This window comes from Chiloscyllium plagiosum, chromosome 48 (genome assembly GCF_004010195.1).
Source record: "Chiloscyllium plagiosum isolate BGI_BamShark_2017 chromosome 48, ASM401019v2, whole genome shotgun sequence".
In the NCBI taxonomy this organism is placed as follows: domain Eukaryota; kingdom Metazoa; phylum Chordata; class Chondrichthyes; order Orectolobiformes; family Hemiscylliidae; genus Chiloscyllium; species Chiloscyllium plagiosum.
In genome coordinates this window covers 1,998,301-2,015,266 of record NC_057757.1, presented here as the reverse complement: position 1 = coordinate 2,015,266, position 16,966 = coordinate 1,998,301, and the positions used below count along the sequence as shown (strand labels likewise).

The 16,966-nt window shown below is 42.1% G+C and overlaps 1 protein-coding gene across 1 annotated transcript in view; it reads left to right on the top strand.

Moving 5' to 3' along the window:
- The first annotated feature begins 228 nt into the window (after positions 1-228).
- LOC122544304 (P2R1A-PPP2R2A-interacting phosphatase regulator 1-like) overlaps positions 229-16,966 on the top strand; it is a 32,787-nt gene continuing 16,049 nt past the window's right edge. The window contains exons 1-4 of the mRNA XM_043683445.1: positions 229-336; positions 1,367-1,448; positions 5,521-5,577; positions 15,617-15,660. Coding sequence (XP_043539380.1) covers positions 320-336; positions 1,367-1,448; positions 5,521-5,577; positions 15,617-15,660 — 200 coding nt within the window. The 5' untranslated portion in view covers positions 229-319. The remainder of the gene's footprint in view (positions 337-1,366; positions 1,449-5,520; positions 5,578-15,616; positions 15,661-16,966) is intronic.

Sequence of the window (16,966 nt, the reverse complement as noted above, 5' to 3'; positions counted from 1 at the left end):
TTGTCATTCTGGACTTGGCATTACTGATCACTCCACCCCCCCCCTCCACTGGAAGTGATCTTGGCTCATGCCAGATCCAGGATTGTTGGTGAGCAATCTGATTGGAAATCAGGCAGACTGCCATCATCTTGGATTCCAATCAGGAGGCATCCGTGTTTGGAACATTCAGTACTGGCTGCACATACAGCAGCAGCAGTTAGTATGATTCTGTCTATAGCGGAGACGTGGAGAAGAGCCTGTGTTGGCTTTTTGTGTTTTGGAAGGCGTTGTCTCTTTCCCAGGTACAATCTACGAACGAGTGGTTCCCTGGTCGTTCTTCATGTGTGAGCCTAAACGGTGAGTGTTAATGGGCTATTAACCACAGGCGCTGCAAATCCAATGTCACCCTGTCCTGTTCCTCACCCGTTATTCCTACGGGGGATAGAAATCTGGAGCTGGATTCTTGTCTGAAGTGTTTCACCAACAGCAGCAGTCTGTACCTGGCCTAATACATCTCCATACACTGAGTCCAAAACTTGCACCTGCTTGACTTGTACCTAGTGTTGCACTGTAGTATGAACCAAACACTATGAGTTAGTGTCAGTAACTGGCAGGAACATGTATTGACTGAGCGGTCCTACTCCAGGGGTTACATACAACAAATGGTATGCGTTGTGGAAGCTGAAGCACATGACCTTGCATGTCGAACCTTGACTTTGTGACTCGGCGTGTCTCCGAGTTTGGGTGGTCCAAACATGGCCCCTGGTTGTGAGATTATACAACAGGTCACGCATTCTTAGATTACGAAATGAAATGCATGAGGATCGTAACTTGAAATTGATGATCAATATTATTGACAATAGTGACAACATTCAGGAATTTTCCAAAGATACACATCATCTGATTTTACTGGAAGAGAGCAAACATTTGGCACACTCGAGTTTGGATTTTGTTGCTATTAGCGTTGTTGGAAACAATCCCTCCATGCTGTGAAATACATACCTGAGATTTGAACAGTATAAGCTTTTAATATAATAGGCACACCATATCAATTGCACATGTTAGTTAAAGTCAGGTAACTGGGAAGCATTTACTGTGCATTGTATTCCCCACTTTGTTTCTTTGCCTGCACCTCCTGTCTATAGAACATAAACAATACAGCACAGAACAGGCCCTTCGGCCCACAGTGTTGTGCCGAACATTTGTCCTAGCTTAAGCACCTATCCAGTTGCCGTGTATGTGATGCATCTTGATATTTGTGGAAAAAGAAATGCAGCGGGCTGGTCCAAAACAGGCAAACTGTACATTGATGCTGAAAACAGTAAGACCCAGTGTTTGAGTTCTTGGTGGAGGCACTGGCTAATCTCTGTCTCAATTTGTTTTGTAGCGACTCCTCTCCAGTGTTTCAGCCAACGTCGCTCCGTTGTCGGAGGAGCAGTGCCTCAGTAAACCTCAGCTGTCCAAGCTCGGTGAGTAAAGCGAGGCCACCTCCGTTTGCTCATTCTTTCGCAGAGGCCACAAGCTGTGTATCATTACAGTTACCAAGTTATTTTGGAGTTAGGAATTACCCTTCCAGACAAATCAGAGTGTACCTCATTGTGGTTTTTTTCTCCATAAGCTACTCAAAGAGTAACCAGGGAATCTTCCTTTGGCTTAACTTTCCCGAATAATTCTGCTTCTGTTCCATTAGCAATAAACTTAACAGTGTGCCACTTGAGATTCACCCAGCAACAGGACCCGACCTACATTTATGTAGTACCAGAAAGGCAAGGCAATGCCACGATGTTTCGCAAAATTAACAGACAAATTTGGCTGTGAGCAAAAGAAGATGTGAGGACCTGACTGAAGGTTTAGTCAAATTCAGTTTCAATGCATGTTTTCCTCAATAAATGACAGAATTTAGATCTTCAGCCACTGAAGACAGCATGAGGTGAAGAGAGTGGGAGAAACACAGTAGGCTTGGTATGGAGGAATCTGTTTGAGGTGTAGTTCACAGACCAGATTACTTACTAGATTAGATTACTTAACAGTGTGGAAACAGGCCCTTTGGCCCAACAAGTTCACACCGACCCTCCGAAGAGCAACCCACCCAGACCCATTCCCCTACATTTACCCCTTCACCTAACACTATGGGCAATTTAGCGTGGCCAATTCACCTGACCTGCACATTTTCGGACTGTGGGAGGAAACCGGAGCACCCGGAGGAAACCCACGCAGACACGGGGAGAATGTGCAAACTCCACACAGACAGTTGCCTAAGGCGGGAATTGAACCCAGGTCTCTGGCTCTGTGAGGCAGCAGTGCTAACCACTGTGCCGCCCATTGTTCTGTAAGAGGATACAGAGGCAAGGCCACAGAGAGGCTTTAATACTGGGTTCTAGGAATTTTTCTGTCCTTTGAGCTGTAGAGCAGCATGTTAACCAACTGAGTTAAACTGATGTAATATTCTGAAACTTCTGTTCTGTAAACTGAGCTGATTACTTGTTGGCACTTTGCCATACCTCTTTTTGTCCTCAGATATTTTAGAACTTTGTTTAAACTCCAACAAGCATTTGCTATCTTTTCGTACTCTGCAGCAATGACTATGCTTCGTAGGAAATTGTACCATTTTGGTTGTAAAGTGCTTTGGCACATGAGGTCACAAGGTCATAAGAGACATGACGGAAATGTAAATCTTTCTTTTTGTTCTGTCCCATCCGTGTGCTAATCCCAGTCAGACCATGCTTTCCTTGTGTCTGGTACCAAGGGATCTACAAGGATTATTGGAGCTGGTGCTGCTCTTCCCTTCTTCTCCCCACTCCATCTGTTTCAGAAACTGTCAGACCTGGCATCATTCCAGTTGAGTACCCTTGTATATAAAGACGTGGATGTCAGTGAGCCATGCCCTACTTCATACCATTAATGCTCGTAGCAGGGGTGAGGATGTTCAGCTCCTTAGGTAATAGCCAACTTTCAACAGGAGTATGACATTCTTCTGCCTTTTCCTGTACCACTGCAAAATGTTCCCCTTTTGGAAGTTGCGTCCAGGGCAGCGGGGTCAGTTCTTCTGAGTGTTTTATTAGCCAAATTGAAGTAAAAAAGACAAAATCATGGTTCTGGAATTAGGTCGCTGATATCCCTAAACAGCTGAGCAGGCTTGAGTGCTGGCGCTGCACTAGACCATTCAGCCCCATGAGTCTGTTCTGCCGCTCTGGGTCATGGCTGGTCATCTACCTCAACATCAAATTCCTGTGCTATCCCCGTATCCCTTGATGTTATTAGAATCTAGAAATCTATCAGCCTCTGTCTTGAATATTCTCAATGACTGATTTTCCACAGCCCTCTGACTGTAAATGTTTCCCTAACCTCCGTTTCAAGTGACTTGTATTTTACTCTGTGCTCCCACAGCCAGACGAAATGTCCTGTCTATCCCTTTTAGGTAACCTGTAAGTTTCTGTGAGATTGCCTTTCATTCTTCTAAACTCCTGAGAATATAGGCCCAGTCTCCTCATAGGATAGTCCCATCATTCCAGAAATCGGCCTGGGGAACATCTGCTGCATTCCTTCTGTGGCAACTATGTCCTTCCTTAGGCAGTAGACCAGATTGCACTTAATACTCCAGATACAAGATTCACAGATACTGGAGTGCCTTTGTAAGGGAGCTGAAGGGAATCCTAGGAATTGAAGTCAAGGTGAATCCAGTATTTCTTCTACATGGGGTTGCCAAACTTTGCCCTCTCTTGGGGGGGAAAATGGGAAGAAGTTATGCACTGTGCGAGGAAGAACATTTTAATGATTTGGACTTAGGTCTTGTGGGATGGTGCAGGCTGGTGATGGAGCATCTTCCACAAGACTACCTTAGAAGTATGTTGCAGCACAAAACGGAGCAGTTTTGTAAGACATGGTCGCCTTTTCTAAATTATATAGATACAGACTTATCTATTATTAATCAGGGTCATGATATAGCCATGGGAGTCGGATAGGGCAGCCCGTGGGGCCCTGGGATGGGGAAGCTGGGAAAATATGGGTACAATGATTGGGGCTTCAACGGAGGTGCGGTAAATGAAATAGAATAAAGTAATGTAATTTAATTTAACTTGAATTCAACTTAATTTAACTTTTATTTAATTTGATTGAAGTTTAGTATAAGTTAAGTAGATATGTTTATTCTGGTAGAATAGTAGGTAGTTTATATTAATAGTATTGTGATATGACACTGTTGTACTACCTCTATCCATTTGTTTTTCTTTTTATATATAGTTGTTTTCATAAAAAATTTCAAAAAGTTTTTAATAACTTTAAAAGCAGTTCCAATATAGTAACATCCCATAAATGCACCCTTGGCAAAAGGCAGTTTCAGAAAACAGATTCTCTCACATGCAACTCCAGCAGCCAGTGTCACAGCTTTTGTAATTGACTGAGGGAAAAAATAGCTTCCACATCTTCAAGACCCCCAGCAGCGACTGCTGCTGAAAACTAAAAATCCCTGGTTCTGTGGGTGGGAGCTTGACCACACTCATTCAGCTCATTATCCCCCCCCACACTTAAGTCATTCTCAAAATTTACCTCTTTACCCAGACTTTTGCTCACTATCCATACGTGTCAGATTTTATGTACCGCACTGTTATCACTTGGGACATTAAATGCATTGTATCCAAATGAGTTGTCAGTGCTGAGGTATACCCTCCATCTGATATTTCAGGTAAAGAGCCGTCAAATCTGTTACAGAAGCATTAAACTGTACCCCCTGAACAGAAAGGTTTAAATACAGGGAATGGCTGTTAACAATCACCCACACCTTGCTGGGAACATAACTTCCAAGTTACTCACGTTACTGATGAAAGTTAGCATGTACGGCCTTATTTGGCTGGGATACTTGTAAAATACAGGCAAAAGAAGGATTTGTCCCACAGTGCCTGGAAAACCAAACCAGGAAAAGCAACATAACATAACATAACATCCATATAGAGGTCTATAAAATAATGAAGGATATAGATAAGGTGAATGGCTGGTCTCTTTTTATTTTCCTGTAGGGTGGGGGATTTCAAGACTCGGGCATATTTTTAAGGTGAGAGGCGATAGATTTTAAAAAAGACATGGGGGAAATTATTTTTATATTGTCATTTGTATGTGGAATGAAGTGTTGGATGTGGGTACAGTTACAATGTTTAAAAGACATTTAGATAAGTTCATGAATAAGAAATGTTTGAAGGGATATGCACAGGCAGGTGAGGCTACTTTAGATTGGAATTATGATCAGCATAGACTGGCTGGACTGAAGGGTCTGTTTCCATGCTGTATGACTATGAATAGGTATGTGTTCATAGACATCACATACATAGGAAGCTAGGAAAAGAACTTACCTGATTTGTTTTGCTCTGTTCACTTGTGGCTGTTTTCTGTTCAAATCATACTTCACTTCACAATTGCATTGCAGAACAGAGATTCCACAGTTTAGCTTGTTATGTAAATTCTAACTATTCAGGTCAATTTCCAATTAGTAATACAATGTGCACTTTGAATGACGGACTTTTGGTTTTCTCTCCCTCCCTCTATCTCCAGTCGTTCCCGCTGTCACCATTCCGAACTTTCAGCAGCAGGATTGACCAGATTCGGCAGGTAAGGGTTATCTTTACATGTCTTACCTAAAGGCTAATCCTGTTAAAGTCAAGGTATTTGCTTTGCAGGCTAGGTGTCTTCGGGTCAGTTGTTTTACAATTTGGCAGTGCCATTGCCAACAGATGCGTGACAGTGTACACAGTGTGTGTACAGTTAGCAATGGACATGAACTTATTTTACCTCACTTATTAGAATGATTTTAGCGTTGTTTTTAATAATTGGTGAACTGTTATGTTATAAGAATGGAAAATCTGTGTTTCATAAATTTTATGTACATTGTCAAGATCAGAAAAGTCCTTAATTGTTCTCTCTGGCTTGAAATGATTAGCATGTGTGTGTAATTGGTTGAATGTAGCCAGCAGCAAATCACACGTGTTTTAAAGATTAGATTAGATTAGATTACACAGCGTGGAAACAGGCCCTTCGGCCCAATAAGTCCACACTGACCCGCCGGAGCACAACCCACCCAGACCCATTACCTTACATTTACCCCTTACCTAACGCTACGGGCAATTTAGCATGGCCAATTCACCTGACCTGCACATTTTTGGACTGTGGGAGGAAACTGGAGCACCCGAAGGAAATCCACGCAGACACGGGGAGAATGTGCAAACTCCACACAGTCAGTCGCCTGAGGCGGGAATTGAACCCAGGTCTCTGGCGCTGTGAGGAAGCAGTGCTAACCACTGTGCCGCTCCAAAATCTTTTTTAGTTTTCTGCTACTTTTTAAGACTAAAAATGCGATATGGGTTTTGTGGTTTAAGCAGGCATTTATTGCCCATCCCGAATTCCTGTGTGTAGATAGTGTAGATATTATTTTTTATTCATTCATGGAATTAGGGTGTCAGGACAGTTAAAGTCAGTAACATTACTGTCAGTCTGGAGTCACATTCAGTTTCCTTCCCTGCAGGACATTAGTGAACCAACTTTTCCAACAATCAACAATGATCATCATTAGACTCTTAATTCCAGGTTTTTGTTGAATTCAGATTCCATCATCTGCTATGACAGGATTTGAATCTGGGTCCCCAGAATATTACCTGGGTCTCTGGATTAACCTGATGAAGGGCTTTTGCCCGAAACGATTTTCCTGCTCCTCGGATGCAGCCTGACCTGCTGTGCTTTTCCAGCACCACTCCAATCTAGTCTCTGGATTAACCATCCAGTGATAATGCAACTAGGCCATCACCTTCCCAATATGTGCTATGGCTGAGCTTTGCATTATGCGCAAGAAACTTGGCACTATTCCTTTTATCCTTTTCAATCATAATTACCCACTTCCAATTGTACATTTGTGGCTCAGTGTTATCCTGTATGTGTATTATGTTACGATCAAGATTGAAGAAGTGCATTGTTTCTGTCCGATATTTATTTAGTCCAAACATATATATTCGAATGTTTTGTAGTTATTGATATGGCCAGTTATATAATGTATCTACATGAGGTTCAGAATGAAAAGACCCATCAATTAGGTTTCTTCAATAAACAAGAAAATTATTAATTTTTTGATAATTATGAAAACAAGGCTGACTTGGCTACAAATATGGTTAATATAGTTTGAAAAAAATTTGAAGTATAAACATTATCATTCTAAATAACTTGACACACATACCAGTGAAAAAGGTAAGTATTATCAGCAGAGATTAAGTTTGGAATAAAAACACTTTGGCCAATTACTTGTACATTCTGAGAGAGTTCAACATTACAAATATAAATGTTCCAAATGGCTGTCAGTCTGGTATCCTTATGACACGTCACAAGGCACAGATGAGTGGCACGAAGACATGTAGTTGTCCCTTCTAGATGCAGTTTGTTTGGAGGGTTTTGAGGGAGACCTTCTAGAAGCTGCTTGGGAAGAATATCTATTTCACTTTTTTTGGAATCTAAAAATTTGAGAAATGGAATTTTCAGGAAGGTGCATAGATTGAGCTGGGTATTTCTCTCCTCACTGGTTATGTTCCAACTGAGCTCCAAACAATAGTAAAATATGTATAACGCCTGACATCAATAATTAGAGGCATTTGACTTCTAGTAAGCCTAAGTAAGTAGCCAAAGTCATGTCACTTCCAGCATCTTTTAAAAGGAAATATCCCACAGTGACCGCCACTATTTAAAAAAACAAACCCATCCAGGTATTTCTTCAGAACTTCATTGGAAAAACCTTTCACAAAACTTCAGGCGCAAGTCTTCAAAAGATGTTAAGAACAGAAGTGCCTTGGAAAAGTGAAACATCATTTTAAATGTTTTTCATTGCGAAGTATAAAGGAAAACAAAATGTAGCTTTTAAAAAGTAAAATGAAGACACACTTACCCTCTCATCCTCATTCACTCTTTGGTCTCATGTTGCTATTTGGATAATTTAAAGCACGTTAAATTCTCCACAAAACATCTGAATGTCCATTGTTTTCCTCCTCAGTGTGGACAGTGTTAGGGCTGTAATATGAAACTCCATTGAAGTAATTTAACATTGTGGTTTTTAAATTTTTCCCACAAAGGCTTACAATCAGTATATGTTTGTGTCTCCCTGTGGCTGTGATGGACATCTACTTCAAAGTATTTAAGACTCAGTAGCACCCCAAGAGTTTCTTTTCCAGTGTACAGTATACCTGTTGCTGTTACGGTAACATTTTAGAATCCATATCCTGCTGGTTTCGTATACCTACCCCATCTTCTTGTAGCAGGGCTCCATCTATCCTAGTTCACTAGCATCAATTGCTATCTTGAAGGTTTTGGTCGAAAAAAAATGAACCAACACTGGGTTCATTAACCAAAATTGCTTTAGACTTCTCAGAAGACACATGACACTCCCTGACTTCTCAATCAGCACGTAATCAGTGGAGCAACTATAGTGCTGAAATTTGATCCAAACCTGCAATAGCAACCACACATTCCCAAAAAAACCATGATTTCTTGTTCAGTCTTGGATGTAAGGAATTCACTGAATGCTTTTACATTTGCTGCTCTTAGTGGCACTGTTCTTTGTCCTATAAGTCTAAGGTGATTTACCCATGCTTTTAATATCTCCTGACAATATTTGGTTTGCACTGCAGTCTGGTGAATCATTGTCTGATCATCATCTGCAGGTCTGTGAGTAGGTCTCCACTTCCTCATCAGAATCTCCTTTTCAATTTGGTAACATTCTAGAATCTCTCAGCTTTAATTTCGGATCAAACCAATTGTGCGACTTGACTCTGGATTGGCTTGCCAAGCCTTAATCCGAGAATATTTACTGATCATTTCCTTCAGATTATCCAAATCTCAAAGAAAGTTTCAGATAGCCAAATATCTGTCTGTGCTTGATCTCCGTACTTGTTTAGCCATTGCTTGGGTATGATGCATGACGGAAAAAATCCTTGAATCTTTTCTTTCAATTGCTTTGTCTCCTTGACTTTACTCGGCCTCTCCTTAACTGTTGGTGAAGCTACTGTTTTCAGTTCAATCAGATCACTCCCCAGGAGTATTGACTTTATGTGCAGGTCACTACGGACAAACAATGGACAAACCCTACGGTACCCTTCCAGGCATTGGTCCATTCCAGGCATTGGTCACACTCCAGGTGCACCCAATGCAAAGGTATGTATGTATACTGCCCACTAGTACCGGTCACTAAACACTGGGCATTCAGAGTACTTTCTAGTGGAAATGTTATGCAATTCCCTAGCAAAAGAATTTAGGTGGCTTTTGTATCCCTAAATAGAAATACAGGTTTTTCTGTATTTGTACTTGGCCTCGTTTGAGAAATAAGGAGTTACCTTTTTTTGACAAGAATTCCCTGTAACTCTCCCTTCTCTTGTTTGCCTCCCTTACACCCTACAACAGTATTTACATCTTGTCTTACAGCTACAGTCATAACTACAACTTTGTCACATTTCTTTGCACTGATCTGTGTACTCCAGTAAGTTTCATGAGTTTACCTTGAAACTACCAACAATTTGCACAAAAGTGTCCTGTCTTGTGGCAACGGAGACACATAGGCTTTTGGACATCAGTTCTACTTACCACCTTTGTGTTTGGCTTGAGGGTGAGATCCTAGGATGTTTTCCGTTGTTTTGGGAATTGAAGGTGCCTTCCTTTCATCCCCTACCTTCCTTTCATCTCACACCTTCTTTCCGTCTTGGGTTTGTGAGGGTCATGAAAAATGGGTTTGGACTTGTTGACAATCTTGTACCAACTTAATAGAGTTCTTCGAGGAAGTGACCAAGTTGATAGATGAAGGAAGGGCTGTTGATGTCATATATATGCACTTCAGTAAGGTGTTTGATAAGGTTCCCCATGGTAGACTAATAGAGAAAGTGAAGTAATATGGTGTGCAGGGTGTTTAGCTCGGTGGATAAGGAACTGGTTGAACAGCAGGACTCAGAGTAGTAGTTGAAGAGAGTTTCTCGAAATGGAGAAAGTGACCAGTGATGTTCCACAGGGGTCAGTGTTGGGGCCACTCCATGGTAGACTAATAGAGAAAGTGAAGTAATATGGTGTGCAGGGTGTTTAGCTCGGTGGATAAGGAACTGGTTGAACAGCAGGACTCAGATTAGTAGTTGAAGAGAGTTTCTCGAAATGGAGAAAGATGACCAGTGATGTTCCACAGGGGTCAGTGTTGGGGCCACTGTTGTTTTTAATATACATAAATGATCTGGAAGAGAGCATTGTTGATATGATGAGCAAGTTTGCAGATGACACGAAGATTGGTGGAGTAGCAGAAAGCATAAGGGACTGTCAGAGAACACAAGAGGATATAGATAGACTGGAGAGTTGGGCGGAAAAGGTGATGCATTTAGGCAAGACTAATTCTAGAGCGAATTATACAATGAACGGAAGAGCCTTGTGAAAAGTTGCTGGGCAGAGAGATCTGGGAGTGCAGGTCCATTGTACCCTGAAGGTTGCTGCAAAGGTGGATAGAGTGGTCAAGAAGGCATATAGTATGCTTGCATTCATTGGACGGGGTATTGAGTACAAGAGCTGGCAAGTCATGTTAACATTGTACAAGACATTCGTTTGGCTGCATTTAGAATACTGTGTACAGTTCTGTTCACCTCATTACCAAAAGGATGTGGACGCATTGGAGGGGGTGCAGGGAAGGTTTACGAGGATGTTGCCTGGAGGGGATGGTGCTAGCAATGAAGAAAGTTGAGTAGGTTTGGTTTATTTTCATTAGAAAAAAGGAGATTGAGGGGGGACCTGATTGAGGTTTATAAAATCATGAAGGGTACTGACAGGGTGGATACAGACAAGTTTTTTCTCAGGGTGAAGGATTCAATAACGACAGGTCACGCTTTCAAGGTGAGAGGTGGAAAGTTTAAGGGGGGGGATACACGCGGCAAGTACTTCACACAGAGTGGTGGGCGTTTGTAACGCGTTGCCAGCAGAGGTGGTAAAGGCAGGCACGGTAGATTCATTTAAGATGCGTCTGGATAAATGCATGAGTAGATGGGGAGTAGAGCGATACAGATGGTTAGGAATTGATCGACAGGTTTAGACAGTACATTTGGATCGGCTCAGGCTTGGAGAGTCGAAGGGCCAGTTCCTGGGCTGGAAATTTGCTTTGTTTCTTTGTTCATCAGCCATCTTGGCTGTGTGTCTGATTGTGTTGAAAATGTCTGGTTTTCTGTGTAGGTTCTTAGCATTTGTTAGTGGGTTCTTACAATTAACTCCAAGCTGCTTCTGGTGGTTCCAGTATTTCTGTCTGCAAGCCTCAGGGACCAACTCATATGCATCAAGAAAAGCCTTTTTTGCCATCTCATAATCTGTAGAAACCTCCTCAGAAAATTAACAATAATAACTTAATAAACTGTCTCTGCCAGCCTTCATGAACAGTCTCTAGTTTTCTTTTGGCCTTCTCCTCTACCTCATCAGAAGGTGCAGAGGACTCATGGAGATTATTTTGCTTTTACTTCCAGCTTTTAAACCAATGTGCACGTTCTTGCTCCCTTGCTGTTCTGTCTCTTGTTCTCTTTCTCTTTATAATTTTAGTTCCAGCTTCTTAAATGATCAAAGATTTCTTTCAATTCAATTTCCTATTCAGGTTTCATATTTGCTTATTTATTTCCTACTTAAAGCTGCCTCATCTGTAATTAATTCCAGCTAATTAAGTTAAACTACCAAGTGGAATGCTTTCTCTTTCTTCCGCTTTGAAATGCTGTTTAAACATTGCATTTGTTCTCCTGTCTTAGCCCTACTTTTAATTCTAATTCCTTTTCTGCCAATGAAATTAGCCAAGCCTTGCTTAATTTTCCTGATTCTCTGAAGGATGAATTTTTGCTTCTCCAGAAAATGTCTTGACAACTGACATAGCCAGTTTGGGCCAGCGCTTATTGCCCATCTGTAATTAGTCTTGAGATGGTGTTGGTGAGCAGGGTTTTTGAACAGCTGCAGTTAGCAGTGTGTGTAGAAACACCCACCCAGCTGTAAAGGTGAGAGTTCCAGGATTTTGTGAAGGAACGGCCATATACTTCTGAATTAGGATGATGAATGGCTTGGAGAAGAACTTGGATGTGTTGGTGGTATATACCTGCTGTCCATTTCCTCCAGGTGGTATTAGCCATTGGTTTGGAAGGTGCTGTTTAATGAGCTTTGATAAGTTTCTGCAGTTCATCTTGTAAATGATATGCACTGCTGCTACTGTGTGAATGTGGTGCCAGTCAAGCAGTCTGCTTTGTCCCGGATGGTGTCGAGCTTCTTGAGTATTGTTGGAGCTGCATCATCCAGGCAAGTGAGGAGTATTCCCTCATACTCCTGATTTGTGCCTTGCAGTTGGCCGGCATGCATTGTGGAGTCAGGAAATGAGTAACTTGTCGTAGGACTCCTAGTCTCTGACCTGCTGTTGTAACCACAGTATTTATGTGGCTATCTAATTCAGTTTCTGGTCAATGGTGATTCCCCCCCACCCAAAACACAGGATATTGATTATGTGTGGGACTTAGTGACATTAAAGAATTTCAAGGGACATTGGTTAGATTCTGTCTTGTTGGAAATAGCCATTGATTGCCACTTATCGACGCAGGTCCTGTCACATTTGGGCATTTACTGCTTCAGTATCTGAACACTGTGCAATCATCAATGATCATCCCATTTCAGGCCTGAGGATGCAGAGAAGGTATTTGGTGAAGCAGCTGAAGATAGTTAAGGCAAGGGCATTATCCTGAGGAACTTTGAGAGTGCTTGTGGTGTGATGGTAGTGTCCCCACCTCAGGGCCAGGAGTCTTAAATTCATGTCCTTACTTCACTGAGCAGGTTGATTAGCAAATATCTACCAATGAAGAACTTCTGTAGAGATGTAGTGAAACTGAAATGATTGACCTCCAACGATGATGACCATCTTCTTTTGTGCCAGGTATGATTGCAGCCAGTGTGGAATTTTTCTCCTGATTCCCATTGACTCTAGTTTTGCAAGTGTTCCTTGATGTCACACTTAGTCAGTTGTAAACTTGTTATTAAGGGCAGTCACTTTTACCTTGTCTCTGGAGTACGGCTCTTTTGTCCATGTTTGGTCCAAGGCCATAATGAGGTTAGGAGCTGAGTGGTTTTGGCAGAATACGAATTGAACAGATTATTGTCTTTGCAAGTGCTGTTTGAAAGTGCTGTTGATCACTCCTTCCATCAGTTTACTGGTAGTTGAGAGTAGACTGATGGGGCTGGATTTCTCCTGCATTTTGTGTACAGCATATACCTGGGCAACTTCACACATGCCTGAGTGGATGCCTGTATTTTAGTTCTATGGGGTTAGGGGTGGAACCATAAGTCTTCAGTGCTGTTGCCAGAAAACTGTCACCGATAGCCCCTTCAGAATCCAGTATCTCCGGCTGTATCTTGCTATCACATGGAATGAACTGAATTGGCTGAGGATTGCATCTGTGGTGCAGTGGATCTCCAGAGGACACCATGATGGACAGAGCAATGCAGGGGGAGCCCCTCATATTGGACTTGTTTGTGCTACTGCTCGTGTTAAGTATATGATAAAGCTGCAACATGAATATTTGTTACTGGTCGTAAATTGAAACTGATAATGTCCAACATGGTAAGTAGACTTTCTGCAGCTCAATACTGATAAAATTATACAATAGCTTATAAATATAGGTGCAGGATTAGGGGCCATTATGCCGTAAGATCCTTTTACATTCAGTCAGATGTATCACAATTCCACCTCCTTGTGCTATCTCCCATCATGTTCTTTCCTTACTGGAAACCCAACAACTGAGCATCCATAATTCTTTGACATAGAGAATTTCAAAGATTCACAACCCCCAACTGGGAAAAAAAAAGTCTCCTGGTCCTCGTTGGGTAGCCCCATAATCTGACATTAACCCTTCTTCAGTCAGCATCTCTCAGCATCTACTGTCGAGCCACTTAAGAGTTTAATGTATTCTTCTAAACTACAGAAAATATGGACCCAGGCTATTCGATCTCTCGCTCACTCTTGCTCTCGCTCTCTCTCACACCCATCTGATCTCACAAAGTTATGTTGCCTTGTGGCGTATAGAAGTAGGGAATATTGCTACAATTGCATGTGGTAATGGGTCCACACATACATTAGTGTGCCCAGTTTTACTCATCTTTGTTACTTCATGGAAGATTCACTCAGCTGATGCCTGGGATGAAGGGATCATCTTATCAGGAAAGTTAGAGCAAGTTGGGTCCATACTTGCTGGAGTTTAAAAGGATGGGAGGTGTTCTTATTGAAACATACAAGATGTCGTCAGGGTGGATGCTGAGAGGATGTTTCCCGTCATGGGTAGAATAAAGATTGTTCTTTTTAGGATGGAATTGAAGAATTTCTTCACCCAGGGGGTCATGTTAGTGTTTGCACTTTACTCCCTTGGTGAGCAGTGATGATTGGGCCATTATATTAGGTAGGTTTTCGATTGACTAAAGAGTCATGGACTTTGGGTCAGACTGGCAAATGGAATTAAAGCAACATTAGATCAGGCATGATCTTTATGAAGGCGGAGCAGTTTTGAGGGGCTGAATTTTCCATTCCAATTCATATAACTTCATATTAAGACTTCTCTTTCTGCATTACAATTAAGTATATGAAAGACTCTTCTAGAAAGCCATAGCAAAGCTTAATCACGCCAGTCAGTGGGAACTTCATTGGTACTTTTTTGACCTCTTGAATAATTCCACTCTTTCTTAGTAATTGGCCTAATGCAGAATTCAGGAGAAAGTGAGGACTGCAGATGCTGGAGATCAGCACAGCAAGTCAGGCAGCATCCGAGGAGCAGGAGAATTTACATTTTGGGCTAAAGCCCTTCAGCAGAAATGTATAGGGGGGCGGGGAGAACTGGGGGATAAATAGGAAGGAAGGTGGACAGATAGGACAGTGTTGAGGTTGGGGGAGGTGGGGGAGAAAGGGGAAACTGGTGAAGTTGACGTTGATGCTGTGTGGTTGCAGGGTCTGAAGGCGGTAGACGAGGCATTCTTCCTCCAGGTGTTGGGTGGCTTGGATTTGGCAGTGGAAGAGGCCCAGGACTTGTGTGTCCTTGGTGGAGTGGAAGGGTTAGTTGATAACTAAATAAATAAGATCTCTCGACTCTCAACATTAATATTCTGCAAAAGTGAAATGAGACAAAGATTTCTTTCGAATCAACTCTGTTAATCATTTGAGAAGATTCCTCATTTTAATTATTGGTTGGCCATAGGGTGATGGGGTTGTTTGGTATGTGTCCCAGAGGTGTTCCCTGAAACGTTCCACAAGTTAGCATCCTGTCTCCCCAGTGTAGAGGAGATCACATCAAGAGCAATGGACACAGTAGGTGGTGTATTTGGATTTGCAGGAAGATCCGTTTTCCTGTCTCCCCAGTGTAGGGGAGACCACATTGAGAATTCACCCGAGATGGCATGATGGTCCATATGATTAGTTCAGCACATTGGAGTGGCAGCATTCACTCAAACAGGAAGGGTGTGACCAAGCATAATGTTGGGCAGTGCAGTTCAGGTGCAAGATCATTAGCAGTTGTTGGCTCAACCTAATTGTGGAAGAGTGGCTGAGATCATTGCTGAATCCTGAGCACAGATGTAAAAGGCAATTGCTTGTTTTACGTTTCAGGAGGAGAGCATGGATGTGATGAATCGGGAGGCTGCACATGAAAGGTGAGTTTGAGATTTCAGACTTCCCCTCTCAGCCTGCTTTGTTCAAATCCATGATTTCTGAGGAGCCTTTGATTTGATTTATTATTGTCACGTATCTAGGTACTGTGCAAAGTTTTGTTTGTGTGCAGTACAGGTGGATCTTACCATACAAAGTGCAGAGGGTCATAGAACAATGTTACCGCTGCCAAGAGAAGTCACACACAGCGATATCAGCATGAAGTTTAAAATTTGAGAGGTCCATTCACAAGCCTAATAACAGCAGGGGGAAAAGCTGTTCTTGAATCTATTCATATGTGTATCCAAACTTCCTTATCTTCTGCCTGGCAGAATAGAATATAGCAGGGCGGGGAGGAGTCTTTAATTATTTCGGTTGCTTTCCTGAGGTAGCAAGGAGAGATGGAGTCCAATGGATGAAAGGCTGGTTTACGTAATGGACTGGGCTATGTTCAAAACTCTCTCTGGCTTCTTGCTGTCTTGGAAAGATCAGTTACCAAGTCAATCTGTGATGCATCCAGATAGAATGCTTTTGTTAGTATCTCAATAGATTTGTGTTCACCTTGTCTCTCTTCTCTCTCTCTCTCTTTTCTTTCTTTCTTCCTACCCTCCACCCCAAACTAAATCTCCTTCACACTCCTCAACATATGTTAGGTCAGGCTGCTCAGGGTGTGGATGATATCGACGTAGGCTGTCCAGCCCATCATGCATCAGCTCTGTGCTGCCCTACAATACAAGTGTTTCTTCAGTTCCCCTCTGGAAGTTACCATTGAATCTGCTTCTGTCTTCTTTCAGGCAGTGCATTCCAGGTCACCACAACTCGTTGTTTAAAATCAATCATGAGTTGACTTCCTTACACAGCCATTCTTCAGATGATGAAGGTATTTAAGAGAGTGTTAGATCATTATCAAAAAAGGAACACGAGAAATAGAAGCAGGAATAGACCTACTCTACCATTTTATTGCAAACGTGGCTGATTTTCAGCTTTAATTCCACTTTAACCACATGCTCACCATGTCCCTTGATTACCTGAGAGACCAGAAATCTGATTATTGAGTGTATTCAATAATAGAGTATCCACGGGGGATACATTGCAAGACCTACTGCAGAAACCTGAAACCGCAGATAGGAGTGAACCCATCCATTTCATTGCGAAACATACCTTCCCGGCAGACCCCGGTCCCTGGTTCCGCAAGCTTCCCTGTAATATGTTCGGACTGCAGTAAACCGCGGAAAACAATTCCGCAGATACGGGGTTTGCCCTGTAAAATATAATTACACTTCCCTTTGGGGTAGACAATTCCAAAGATTC